Below are 13,373 nucleotides of genomic sequence, written 5' to 3'. Positions count from 1 at the left end.
GATTTTAAGACTTACTGTAAAGCTGAAAAGTAATTTGGGTAAAAAAAGACATAAGGATCAGTGGAACAGAAGAGAGAATTCAAAAGTTGTTACACAAAAATACAAGACCAGTGAGTTTTTGACACAATTCTGAGTCCTTTTAATGAGGAAATAATGATCTTCCCAACAGGTGGATCTGGAGCAATTAATTGGATAGCTAGAAACAGCCCTTCCCTGCCTCCAAAAATAAAAAGAGAACCTCAATCATAACTTTACATTATAGATAAAAATTAGCTCAAGATCTAAAAGTTAATGTCTTAAATTAAATATAAGTGCTTTAAGCTATACAATGTCTAAAAGAAAATAAAGGGAAAAAATCCTTTGTGACCTGTGGCTCATAAAGATTTTTAGAATAGGACATCAAAACCACAATTGTAAATGTCAAAAAGTGTAATGAAATTGAAAAAACTTGCTCTTCAGAAGGTCTGTTCAATAAAAGAGAAGCCATAAACTAAGAGAAATACTATAAAAAACATGTAGCCAACATAGGACATGTATCTATAATAAAAAATTCTTAAAACTCATTCAGAATACTTGAAAAACTCAGTAAGAAGGCAGTCAGCAGAATTTAAAAAATAGAAAATTGAAACACTTAACAGCAGATATATAGACACTAGATCAAGCACGTGAAAAGATGGTTGTCATCAGTCATCATTAGGAAAATGCTTATTAAAACCATAAGGTAGCCCTCCTCCCTGATCAACAGATAGCTACATCTTCTGGTGTAGTGACAGCTGTGTCCCCAAGACAGGATGGGAAAAGTCAGTGTAAACAGGTATCAGAGGGCCTCCTTTCAAGGGCAACCTGGGCTATACTGAGGACCAGATTGTTTTCTGCAACTTTAACCCTCACACCCACGCTTCCACCTTTGATGCTACGGGTAACATTGCCATGATTGACCGCTTTGCCAGACTCATTTCCTGTTATGAGAATAAATTTGGCTACGGTAACTGAGTGATAGACGTTATGGTCTGCATGGCTTCTAAGGAGTAAGAACCTCCTGGACCAATAGCTCCAGCAAGATCTAGAAAAGAGAGGTGGGGAATCCTTGCCCCAACTCATCCCCCAAGATGCTGAGAATCTCCCGATGTCTGTACAATTTCCACCTCTGATCCCCCGAAGAAGAGGAGGGGCTTAGGGAATCCCTACCGTGTTATATACTGTGTTATATATATTAAAGCCTATTGTACCCAGCCAGAAAAAAAACCTACAAGGAGATCCTACCATATACCACTAACTGGCTAATGTTACAAAGAGTGACCATCCCAAATGTTGATGAAAATATAAGCCTTTGGAACTCTTGTGCATAACTGGTGGGAATGTAAAATGGTACAGTCACTTTGGAAAACAGTTTGCTAGTTTCTTAGAATGTTAAAAATATGTCTGTCAAACAATGGAGTCATTTCATTTGTATGTATTTACTCAACAGAAGCGAAAGTGTATGTCACATAAAGTCTTGTACATAGGTATTCATAACTGCTTTGTCTGTAATAGCAAGAACATTTGAAACAACCTAGGTGTTCATCAACAGGTTAATGGATAAAGACATTGGTATAGATAGAAACAATGGAATCTTACTCAGCAATAAGATGAAACACTATTGATACACACTCAGGAACAAGATCAATCTTAGAATAATTACACTGAATGATAAACACTTGGCTTCAATCTCACCCCCTAAAGTTAACATTTTTATTACATCTGTGTAAAAAAGAAATAGAAACTAATACATAAATTAGTGGTTGCCTGGACAATGGTTAGGATGGATGTTGGACTCAGAAGGAAAGATGGAGGGATTACAAAGAAGTTACCCAATTACAGTTACAAGGAGTTCTTGGAGGTGTGATGGTTGCCTTCACTATCTTCATTGTAGTGATGGTTTCACAGGAGTATATGTATGTCACAGTTCATCATGTTGTATATGTGGTACTAAATTTATCAATAAAACTAAAAAAAATAGGTTTACTTATATAGGAGTATTGAAGGCTGTTGAATACTGAAAAATGGAATTTATTGTACAATCTATGTTAAAGTTTTATATACCTTTACGAAGGGGTGCCATGTTATTTAAAATGATGTAGAATATTTCAAAACACATTAACAACATGAAAGAAATTTTCTATCAGGAAATGCTGTAAAGCTGATGAAAATTCAACATCCATTAAAAAAAATTTTTTTTTAAAGTTTATTTATTTTGAGAGAGCATGCACACATGCAAACAGGGGACAGGCAGATAGAGTGTGGGAGAGAGAGAGAATCCCAAGCAGGCTCCATACTGTCTGTGCAGAGCCTGTCATGGGGCTCCCATCTCACAAACCGTGAGATCATGACTTGAGCCGAGATCAAGAGTTGGACACTCAACTGACTGAGCCACCCAGGCACACCTCTGTTTTTATTTATTTTTATGGTGATAGAATGTACTCAACATAAACTTTACCATCTTAACCAGTTTTAAAGGCACAGTTCAGTGGTACTACATATGCTCACACTGTTGTGTAACAAGCATTATCACTGTAACTTTCCTTATGTTTTGAAGCTGAAACTGAACCCTTTAAAAGAATAATTCCCCATTTCCCTCTTCCCCCAACCCCTGGCAAACACCATTTTACTTTTTGCCTTTATGATATTTGGCTACTTTTAGTACTTAATCTAAGTGTAATCATTCAATATTTGTCTTTTTGTGATTGGAACACTGGACATTTGAATCTAATAATGTGGTAACTCTGGAATCAGATTCTCCTCCTTTCCCAGGGTTTATTTATTTTGTTACTGCTTTTGTTTTGTTTTGATTGTTGTAGGTAGTCTGTGCTAATGATCATCTTGAAGTATATGTAAACTTGTGTTTTCAGATCTTCTCTGAGCCTTTTTGTTGGCATGCATAGTCACTATCTAATTTTTCTTGTATTTGCAGTTGATTTTGAATGTCCTTGTCTTTAATATCTGGCTCTTCAAAGGGGAAAAAGTGAAAATTGATGGGGGTGAAGGGTGCTGGTTCCTTGGAAGTCACTTAAGACAGAAGAGGAAGGGCTTGCAGTATCGCGGGGAGGTGCAACAATAGTGGCTGCCTACCTACCTCTTTGCACCTCTGATCAGAAGCAATCAGTGGTCAGAGCATAGACCCCTGATGGAGGATAGGACTCTCTTTGCCCACTCTGGCTCCCTTGAGCTTTGTGCAGGCTACTTCAGGAACACACGTGCCGCTGCCTGCTAAGTGACTGGACGATAATGAAGATGGGGAATGGGCAGTTGCTACTGTGCTAAGAACTGAAATTGACCACAGTTAAGGACCATTTACTGTCCCAAGTCTTGCCTCGGAAGTTGCAAGCCTCCAATAGACTTTAGGATTCCAGAATAGTTACATTAGGCAGATTTTGCCTGTGCAGTTGTTTATATATGGGCAGATTTCCTGGTGCTACCTGTTCTTTCATCTTCCCAGAATCCTCTCAACATCCATTCTTTATTTTATTTTTTTTAATGTTTATTTTTGAGAGAGAGTGAGCGAGATTGTGAGCAGAGGAGGGGCAGAGAGAGAGAGACAGAGACAGAATCTGAAGCAGGCTCCAGGCTCTGAGGTGTTAGCACAGAGCCCGAAGCGGGTCTCGAACTCAGGAAACGTGAGATCATGACATGAGCCAAGGTTGGACGCTTAACCAACTGAGCCACCCAGGCACCCCTTAACATCCATTCTTGATTTTCAGGGGTGGGTAGCAAGTGAAACGATATTATAAAGATGTCACTTCTCGTTTTTATTTGTAATTTCATTACAATCTAATCAAAATCTTGACAGAGTTTTTTATGTGAAATTTGAAAAGCCAGTTCTAAAATTTATATGGAAATGCAAAGGACCTAGAGATAGCCAGGGTAAAGCCAGGGTAATCTTGAACAATGACAAGGTGGCAAAGTTTGCTGTATTGGATATCAAAACTAATAAAATGACCACATGTAGTACAGGGTGATGCTGGCTTGAGTATAAAGTAAATAGGTCAGTAGAACAGAGTGGAGAGGATACAGTGGATTCAGATATATATATATATATGGACACTTAATTTGGAGGAAATGGCAGAGGAATATGGAAAGGATGATCTTTTAAAACTGTAGTAGCCTCATTGAATATCCACATGGGAAAAAGCCAAAACTTCATTTATTTACTCATTATACATAGAAATAATGTCTGTGAGATTATAGACCTAATTGTGAAAAGCTAAATAATCCAACTCTTGTAATATACAAGAATATATGTATGATCTCACATTAGGAAAAGATTTCAGTATACTAGAAGAAAATAATCATTAAAGATTAATACACTTTATTAGTTAAAAATGAGAAATTCATGTCTTTAGGACGTTAAGCAAGTGAAAATGTATGGTACAGTGAGAGAACAGATATTTGCAATATCTAACTAAGGACCTATGTCCAGAAAATGTAGAGATGTCTGTATATTAATGAGAGTTAAACAGTCCCATAAAAAATAGTCAAGGGGTGCCTGGGTGGCTCGGTTGAGCGTCCAACTTCGGCTCAGGTCATGCTCTCTCAGCTCGTGATTTCGAGCCCTGCATTGGGCTCTGTGCTAACAGCTCAGAGCCTGGAGCCTGCTTTGGATTCTGTGTGTCTCTCTCTTTTTGCTCCTAATGTCTCTCTCAAAAATAGACATTAAAAAAAAAACACAACACTTTTTTTTTTTTTTTTTAATAGTCAAGAGTTTTAGAGGTACTTCATAAAAAAGGATGTTGAACATCTCATTCTTGGTCAGAGAAACACAAAGCAAATCCACAGCAAGATTCCATGGCATGCCTGCCAGAATAGTTAAAATTAAAATTTTATGATGGAAATGTTAATTGGTATAACCACTTGGGAAAATAGTTTGGCAGTATTTTCTAAAGTTGATGATTCACATGCCCTAGATTTAATTGTTTGCAAAGTAATCAGCAGAAGTACTTTTTTTAGGTGTGTGTGTGGTACCATGATTCATAGAAGCTAAAACATGAAAACAACCCCAGATATTTTAATAACATTAGAATGGATAATAGTATGAATAATCAGAGTAGTACATGACAGTAAAAATAATTACATAGGTAGCTGGAACAGCATGGTTGCATTTTACAAATAATATGTTGGGTGAAGAGGAAGTGTAGGCACAGTAATACATCTCTGTGGTTACTATATAACTTTCAAAATTGGGCAAAATTAAGCTGTGATATTAGGGGTGTGTTATTTGGCTTAAAAAAGGAAAGTGGAGAGGAGGCTATCATGTAAGTGATTCTCCTATGGAAAGGAATTGTGACTGAGAAAGGTCATGCAAGAGCTCCTGGGGTTGTTGGCAGTATTTCATTTCTTGACCTGTATAGTGTTAACACAGGTATATATTTGTTAATATGTTTTAAGTTGTATATACCTTGTTTTTGCACTTAATTGGGTATTACATTTCACAATAAAAAGGTTTAAAACACATACAAAAATGGAGGGAGAGAAATATAGTATGCTGATTACTAGCATAGCAGTTTTTCTAGGACTTAGCATAGCAGTTTTCCAGGACTTCTGTATCTAAAACTGTTCATTTATGGCACAACTGCTATGGTCCCTGCTAAGAGTGACAGGAGGTAAGATACAATTAAAATGAAGTCCCATGTCTAAGAAGTTACTGTCAGTTTGACAAAACAGGTATGTGGTAAATACATAGATATGTATTTACTGTAATTTTAAGTGCCACAGTAACAATTGTGCCATAATGTTTTAAGTGTCATGAAGAAAGGCTTATTGAGAACCTGGAAGACAGTGATAATGCTAGGAGACCTTGGTGAGGTAACATTAGGAGGTATTTGAATAGAAATTAGGGGATACGATACCACTTTTCTTCATAACAGGTTTCTGTTCTTGGCTCTGGATATATGCCATTCTGGTTCTCCCCTTAATTCTGCCTTTGGTAGCTCCTTTTCTTCTGAATTTCAGGTGAAGGGTAGGAGGATCACTAGTATATTGTGAAGGGGAGTGGAGAAGTACTGTTATCTTGGATTCCAAGCTGCGTAAAGGAAGCAAGTGGACAGTGGGCTGTTGAAGTATAAGGAATTGATTTGTTCTTTGTGGGGAGTCTGTCCATTTTCATGACTTCAGATGTAGTCTCTGCCATTGACAGTTCTGATTTTTTAAAGTTTTTATTTATTTACGTAAGAAATCTCTACACCCAGTGTGAGGCACAAACTCACTACCCAGAGATCAAACTCACATGCTCTTGAGACTGAGCCAACTAGGTACCCCAGCATTTCTGATTTTTATTGTGTGCCCTATTTGATGATGTTGCTCGCACTTCAGTCTTTCATGTCCTGAACAGAACTGAACTTTACCCTTCCCAATCAGCTCCTTTTATGAATTCTCTTGTTTACAATAAGCACACCATTTTCCCCTTTGTCTGCACTTCAAATTTTAGAGTTGTCTTTGATTTCTATGAGGAATTAAGATATCTTAAAATATTTTGAGGTTTCTTCTGAAATACTGTGCTACCTATTTTGTAGCCATTTTCAAAAGAAAAAGTTGAAATGGAACCTTTACTTAGTATAATCCTTACTTACAGAGGCTTAAAAAATCCTTAAAGAGATTGAAAGCTGTCAAAGTCTATAGTGTTTGCCCTGAAGGCACTTTTATTTTTATAATAGAATTAATATGTGTATGAAATAATTAGCAACACTAAACAATAAAGTTGTTATCTAATTAGTGGTATAGCCTTTGTAAATACCCATTTCCATTGTGAAGGCATCCCTGGTTACCCTTTTGAAAAGTGCAACACTCCTCCCTCAAAATACGTAGTCCTACAATAATAATCACTATACATTACCACTTACTTCCTGTCTGCTTTTTTCCCCCCTCATAAGCACTTAGCACAACCCAGCATATTTTCCTTATTAATCTTGTTTATTGCCTGTCTCGCTGTCTTCCCCCAACTTAAATGTAAGCTCCATGAAGCCCAGGATTTTTGTCATTGTTGTTCATTATCGTACCTGCAAAGTCTGATACATAGTAGACATTGAAATACATGAATATTTGGGTGTTAGAAGCCTTTGTGAATTATGTGATAAATGAATGAGGTTATAATAGTTGGATAATAGATGTTACCTGAAACTAGGTTTGCGTCTTGTTGGTTGTCCACCCAAAAGACACAACCAGGCCAAAGAACAGGGAAAGAAAAGGTTTTACTTGTAACAGGTAAGGAGAACAGCAAGAGTATGTTTCCTAAAGTAGTGTCCACTCAAACAACAAAATTGGGTAAGTTTTAAGCTAAGGGCACATGCATATTTGTGAATGGGGCTTGACAAGGGAGAGTTCTGTATAGAATTGGGGTAAAAGTCATCCTTCATGGACAGAATCTGGGTCCTAGTTGATTGAAGCCATGAGGGTCAGCAAGGGTTGGCATCATCAATTCTCTGCTGCAGTTAGTCTGCTTTCAGAGTGCTCAAAGGGGTTTAAATCCTGCAAAAACAACTCAAGAATGTGCTATAGGTCAATGTTTACTTTTGAAACAACACTGAGAATTTTACCATTGATACAGTTCAGCTGTTTCCTGGTCTGGTAGAGACCAGCTTTTGCATTCACTTCGTTCCCTTAAAATCCTTAACTATGAGGTTTTTGCGATTCTTTGTAGTTCCAACCCCTAGGAAATTCTGCAAGAAGTGTGCATGGACAAGTAGTGCTGATATGGCATAGATCACAAAAATGGGTGGGGCCCTAAAATGACTTATGTTAAGAAAGCCATGTCTGTTCTTTTTTCCTCCAGGATCCCTAACCTTATCTACCTACACAGAAACAGCTATAACTAGCTAAATAATTGGGTCAATCACTTTCTAGCTCGGAAGATTTTATTCTGTTTTAATCTCTACATACTCAACATTTTGTGGTTATGCTCTGAATGATGTTAGCCTTAGGAACCCTTTAGATAGTTGTTTTTTAGGGGAGTCTTAATATTCACAACAAATATACTTTATGAAATCAGGTTGCAATTTCGATTTCTGCTTTATTATGAAAGATAAATTGAGCTAAATACTTGATTTAAAATTTTTTTTAATGTTTATTTATTTTTGAGGGGGAGAGGGGCAGAGAGAGAGGAAGACAAAATCTGAAGCATGCTCCAGGCTCTGAGCTGTCAGCACTCAGCCTGATATGGGGCTTGAACTCATAAAACATGAGATCATAACCTGAGCCAAAGTCGGACGTTTAACTGTTGAACCGACTAAGGCACCCAGCCGCCCTGAGCTAAGTATTTGAATTAGATGTGAATGCTACTCAGTCACGTTTTATGTTACTGCAGGCAAAGATTTTGGATTTTAGGTTTGGAACCAGCTACATTCTCTCTGAGGACCAACCATTAAAATGCAAAATACAATTTTGGTTTCTCTACTGCTATCTTTGGGAATGGGAAGTTTGCTTAGAGAATAAAAGCTGGTTGCCTCTTAACCTAGATCCTCCATTTAATTTGATTAAGTAATGATACATGTTTTACTTTGTGTAGACCTTCTTGACAGTATGATTTCATCTCTGGTTCCATTGCTTTTCCACTGATCTATTTTTGCTTCTTTGCTGAGATCAGGCTGTCTTTTGAATACATGTTGTTACCAGAGGGCACAGTAACAAGCTGTGTCTCTGGAGCCAGATTGACTGGGTTTGATCCTGGTTCTGCCTCTTGTTGTTGGACTCCTGAACCTCAGCTTTGGCAAAATGGGAATAATAATGTCTCTGGGGCTATTGTGACAATTAAATGAGCTAAAACATAATTAAGTGTTTAGAATAGGTGCGGAGTAAGGTTCAATAAATATTTGTTTTATTTATAAAATTAAAGAGTGTAGTATAGAATGATTTTTCCAGGATAACAGAAGGCCTTTTCTGATCATGCTAAATCTAATAGCATCTGTTAACTCTTCATTCCTTACCCTGCTATATTTTTTGGTGTGGTGCTTACCATTACTTGATATTAAATGTTAAATTTGTTTTCTCCTACTGGATTGCACACTCTGTGAGGGCAAGAACTTTGTTTTCCTCATAGCTACCTATGTTCACTCTAGTGCCTAAAACAGTATCTGACTTAAAATAGGTATTCAACAAATATTTGGTTAATAGATGAATAAATTAAGGTGTATGATGGCAACTAAAGATTTTTTTAGGGGGCATCTGTTAGGTTGTTTTCAGGAGTTACTGCTTTCTTTGAGGTAGAACATTTTGTTTTGGCGGTGCCTGTGAACTTACTGTTGCCAAAGGCACCTGAAATCTCATTCTTCTTTTTGTTAAGCTATATGTGAAACAGAGCCTGAGCAGCCTGTTCGACATTACCCGTTATGGGTGAAAGTAGAAGGTGAAGTAGATCCAGAGCCAGTTTATATCCCAACGCCTTCTGTCATTGAGCCGATGAAGCCGTTGTTGTTGCCTCAGCCAGAAGTTTTACCTACTACTGTAAAGGGCAAACTGCTCACTGGAATTAAACCTGCACGGGCATATACTCCCAAACCCAATCCTGTGGTAAGCCCAGAGTTTCATCTTTTATTGCAAGCTACAAAAATTGTTTGTAAAGATAATGGATTTCAACCATATTTTTGGTTTATATTCTGTGAATCATTTTGCTTTCAAGTAATATGTCTGTAAGCCATCGGTCTTTCTGATTTAATCAGCCTAATTGCTGGCACAGAGATGTCATAAAAGTAGAGTGAATGGTAGTAATTCTTAAGGATAGCCAAATCTCTCTTCAAGAAGATCATAAAAAGTTGTGGGTTTTTTGTTTATTTTGTGTTTTTTTTTTTAATTTTTTTTTTCAACGTTTATTTATTTTTGGGACAGAGAGAGACAGAGCATGAACGGGGGAGGGGCAGAGAGAGAGGGAGACACAGAATCGGAAACAGGCTCCAGGTTCTGAGCCATCAGCCCAGAGCCTGACGCGGGGCTCGAACTCCCGGACCGCGAGATCGTGACCTGGCTGAAGTCGGACGCTTAACCGACTGCGCCACCCAGGCACCCCTATTTTGTTTTGTTTTTAAACATGACCAGCAAATTTTTAAGGGAGAGGGAGAAAAAAAGCCTTCTGAAAAAACTTCTTATTCCAATAGTGTGGAATAATTAATTCAGATATACTACATATTGTTAGTGGGAAAGCATTAAGAAAAGTTTTAAGAAATAACTCATCTTTTTAAGGCTATTTTTTTAATATACAGGTAACAGTGAAGTTCAAGATTTAAAATAATTGTTGGCATATGACTATGAAGATTGATAGGTCAAAGAACTGATGGTTCTGTTAAGAGCTTAAGCATTTGTGATTATTAAATCCATTTCAGTCTTCCCAGTCCATTAAATTGACGAAAGATGCTTTAGTACAATGCTATTCAGTGTGGTCTCTGTGCTGGTCTCAGTGCTGATCCAAAACTATTTGTTATGAGTGTGATGAAATACGTCTAGAAAATGAGAGTAAATATTTAGAAACGTAACAGCAACTTGATAGAGTAATTTTATGTGTATTAAATCTAATACTAAACAACTTGGGCTTGTATTTTGCGTATCTTTTGTTTTTCTAGAAACTTATTTTACAAAAGGATCAGTCTGTGTTGGACTGGTAATTAAGAAATAATCCTTCATTGCAGATAATTGGAGAAGTGCTACTCTAATGGAATGTCTCATTTCTTGATAAAGAATCAAATCCTTTCTGACTTTGCAAGATACAGCCCATAATAACTGTACTTCTTAAAATTTGCATTTAAAAATTTCAAATGTTGTAACAGAAAGTTTAAACATCTTTTTCCTTTTGGAGGCTAGCATATTTTTTTCCTCCAATATATGGAATGTTTTGTTGTATGGAATTTACAGATTCGGGAAGAGGACAAGGATCCAGTCTACTTGTACTTTGAAAGTATGATGACTTGTGCTCGTGTTCGAGTATACGAACGGAAAAAAGAGGAACAGAGACAACCGTCACCATCACCATCCCCATCATTGCAGCAACAGGGCTCATGTCAGTCTAGTCCCGAGAACTGTAGTGTAAAGGTGAATTACTTACTGCATAATTTGTCTTTTTAAGTTCCGTTACCCTGTTGCTGGTATTAGAATTTACCTTGCTATCAGAATAATTTAGAGTAATTCTTGGAGGGCAGAGAAGTCTTAACATGATGTGCTTATCAATTTGTTTCTCTGTGTATCTGTTCTAGAGAATAGTCCCTTAAAGTTATTTAAAGTACTAGTCTTTCTGATGCTGAAGTAATTTTTAAAAGTTCAAACATTTGTTTTTTATTAAATTATTTATCTGTAATCACCTGGATTTATATCTTTCTGCATTAGTGAATTTTCTAAATAACTGAAACTTGTTCCATTAAACATTAAATATTTTTCCTTTACTGCAATACACTATAAAGTGTGGTGTAAATTTGATGACTCCGTCACTGTCACAGGACATTAGAGAGCAATACTTGTTTTTGCTGAGGGTTGTATAATATTGATAGTAATGCAGCTGTACATATAGATGTGAAGCTGTTGCCACTTAAAATCTTTCGCTGTTTCAGGCTTCTTTGAGAGATTTAATGTTTATGTTCTTGTCCCTATTGATAATAATTATGTGTTGAAGTATTTGTGTTATTCCTTTCTTTAGGAGCCTGATTCTGAACAGCAGCCCTTGAAACCAATCACCTGTGACCTAGAGGATGATTCTGATAAATCACAAGGTCTGTATGAAAATTAAGTCTCGTTTTAGAGTAATTGTGTGTGTGTGTGGGGGCATATACCAGAAGTACCAATCCAGAATATTTTTACTACCCCTTTTTTTCTATTAAAAATAGATAAGTGTTTTCCTATTGTTTGGTCTGTTTATCACTCCTAAGAAAATTCATTCATGTTGATATGGTGGGTTGTTGCAAGAGACATTTAAGATGAGGTTTTTTAAACCTCTTTCCAAGCCTCAGCAACATTGGCATCATTATTGAAAATTTCCCTCAGGCTCTCAGTAGCTGCTAGAGTGGGGGAAAGGAGGGAATATTACTGATTTATCTACCAAAGGCTAGAATTACTGTAATGGGAGGTAGTGGCTATGGCATTACCTACTTGTTTTTAGTTTTGCTTCTTAACAACGATTTTTTTTTTAAATGGCTTGACATACAAAATGATAATGTTTTTATGCCACACTGAGATATGTGGAAAAGACTGCTGGGGTGGAGAGAACCTGCTTGAGAACACAACCACCTTGAAGTCTGAGGGGATCTGTATCCTGACATACTTGTAATGAGCACATTGGTTGGGAGGCTCTGCTGTAGAAATCTAGATGTCTAGTAAAACAGACATCCAGTTAACATGTTGCTACGAATATAAGTACCTGAATGATCTGCATACAATGTAGAAATGGTGCAATCATATCTAAGAGGCACAGAAGTAATTCAGAAGTATTTGCAGTAGAAACTATAGGTAGACCACACTTGTTTTTGTTTTTTTTTTAAACTACAATATTCTCTCTTTTGCTGTTCTTTAGGATTGACTCTACCCATCACATATTATAAAACATCTTGCAAGTATCTTTGCTTTGCTGTATGGATAGCAGAACAGTAAACTATAAATATTCTTAACCTTGGTTATGGGTCATGCTTTGTTTGCAACATAACACTTTCTTACATAATAGTCATGGCATTTTGAGCACCTGGGAGGCTCAGTTGGTTAAGCTTCTGACTCTTGGTTTTGTCTCAGGTCATGATCTCACAGTTTTAGGAGTTGAACCCTGTGTCAGGCTCTGCGCAGTGAGTTTGAATTCTTGTGTTTGTCAGTGCAGAGCCTGCTTGGGATTCTCCCTCTCTGTCTCTGCCCGTTTCCCTGCTTATGCTCCGTTTCTCTCAAAATAAAGACATAAACTTAAAAAAAAAAAAAAAAGTCACAGCTTTCAGAGCAGTCTCAAGGTGGGACTCCCCTTTTTTTTTTGGAGACCGCAGGGGTCCCTGGGTGGCTCACTTGGTTAAGTGTCTGACTTCAGCTCAGGTCATGGTCTCACGGTTTGTGGGTTCAAGCCCTGCATAGGGCTCTGCACTGGTGGTGCGGAACCTGCTTGGGATTCTCTCTCCCTCTCTCTGTCTGCCCCTTGCCCACTTGGGCATGCGTGCACTCACTCTTTCTCGCTCGCTCTCTCTCTCAAAGTAAACTTAAAAAAAAAAATTGTTGGAGACCCCAGACAGCAGAGTATCTTATCATAGTCTGATTCTCTAAAATACTTCTTTTTCTTGGAAAAGTCCCAAATTTGTGAGTGTTAAATTACCACTGAAAGTACGTGGGATTCAGACACTGGGCAAGTTGTTCAATTTCTATGCCCTTGGCACTTTTCTGAGAACTCAGGGAAAATAAGAATT

At 37.3% G+C, this 13,373-nt stretch overlaps 1 protein-coding gene across 1 annotated transcript in view; it reads left to right on the top strand.

Annotated features, from left to right (window-relative positions):
• Positions 1-13,373, top strand: part of MGA (MAX dimerization protein MGA) — a 100,996-nt gene that overhangs the window by 59,416 nt on the left and 28,207 nt on the right. The window contains 3 exon segments of the mRNA XM_043555596.1: positions 9,308-9,534; positions 10,867-11,043; positions 11,642-11,714. Of these exon segments, the coding sequence (XP_043411531.1) occupies positions 9,308-9,534; positions 10,867-11,043; positions 11,642-11,714 (477 nt within the window).

This window comes from Prionailurus bengalensis, chromosome B3 (genome assembly GCF_016509475.1).
Source record: "Prionailurus bengalensis isolate Pbe53 chromosome B3, Fcat_Pben_1.1_paternal_pri, whole genome shotgun sequence".
NCBI classification, from domain to species: Eukaryota; Metazoa; Chordata; class Mammalia; order Carnivora; family Felidae; genus Prionailurus; species Prionailurus bengalensis.
The sequence above is the reverse complement of the archived record's forward strand: the minus strand, read 5'-3'. Positions and strand labels throughout refer to the sequence as shown.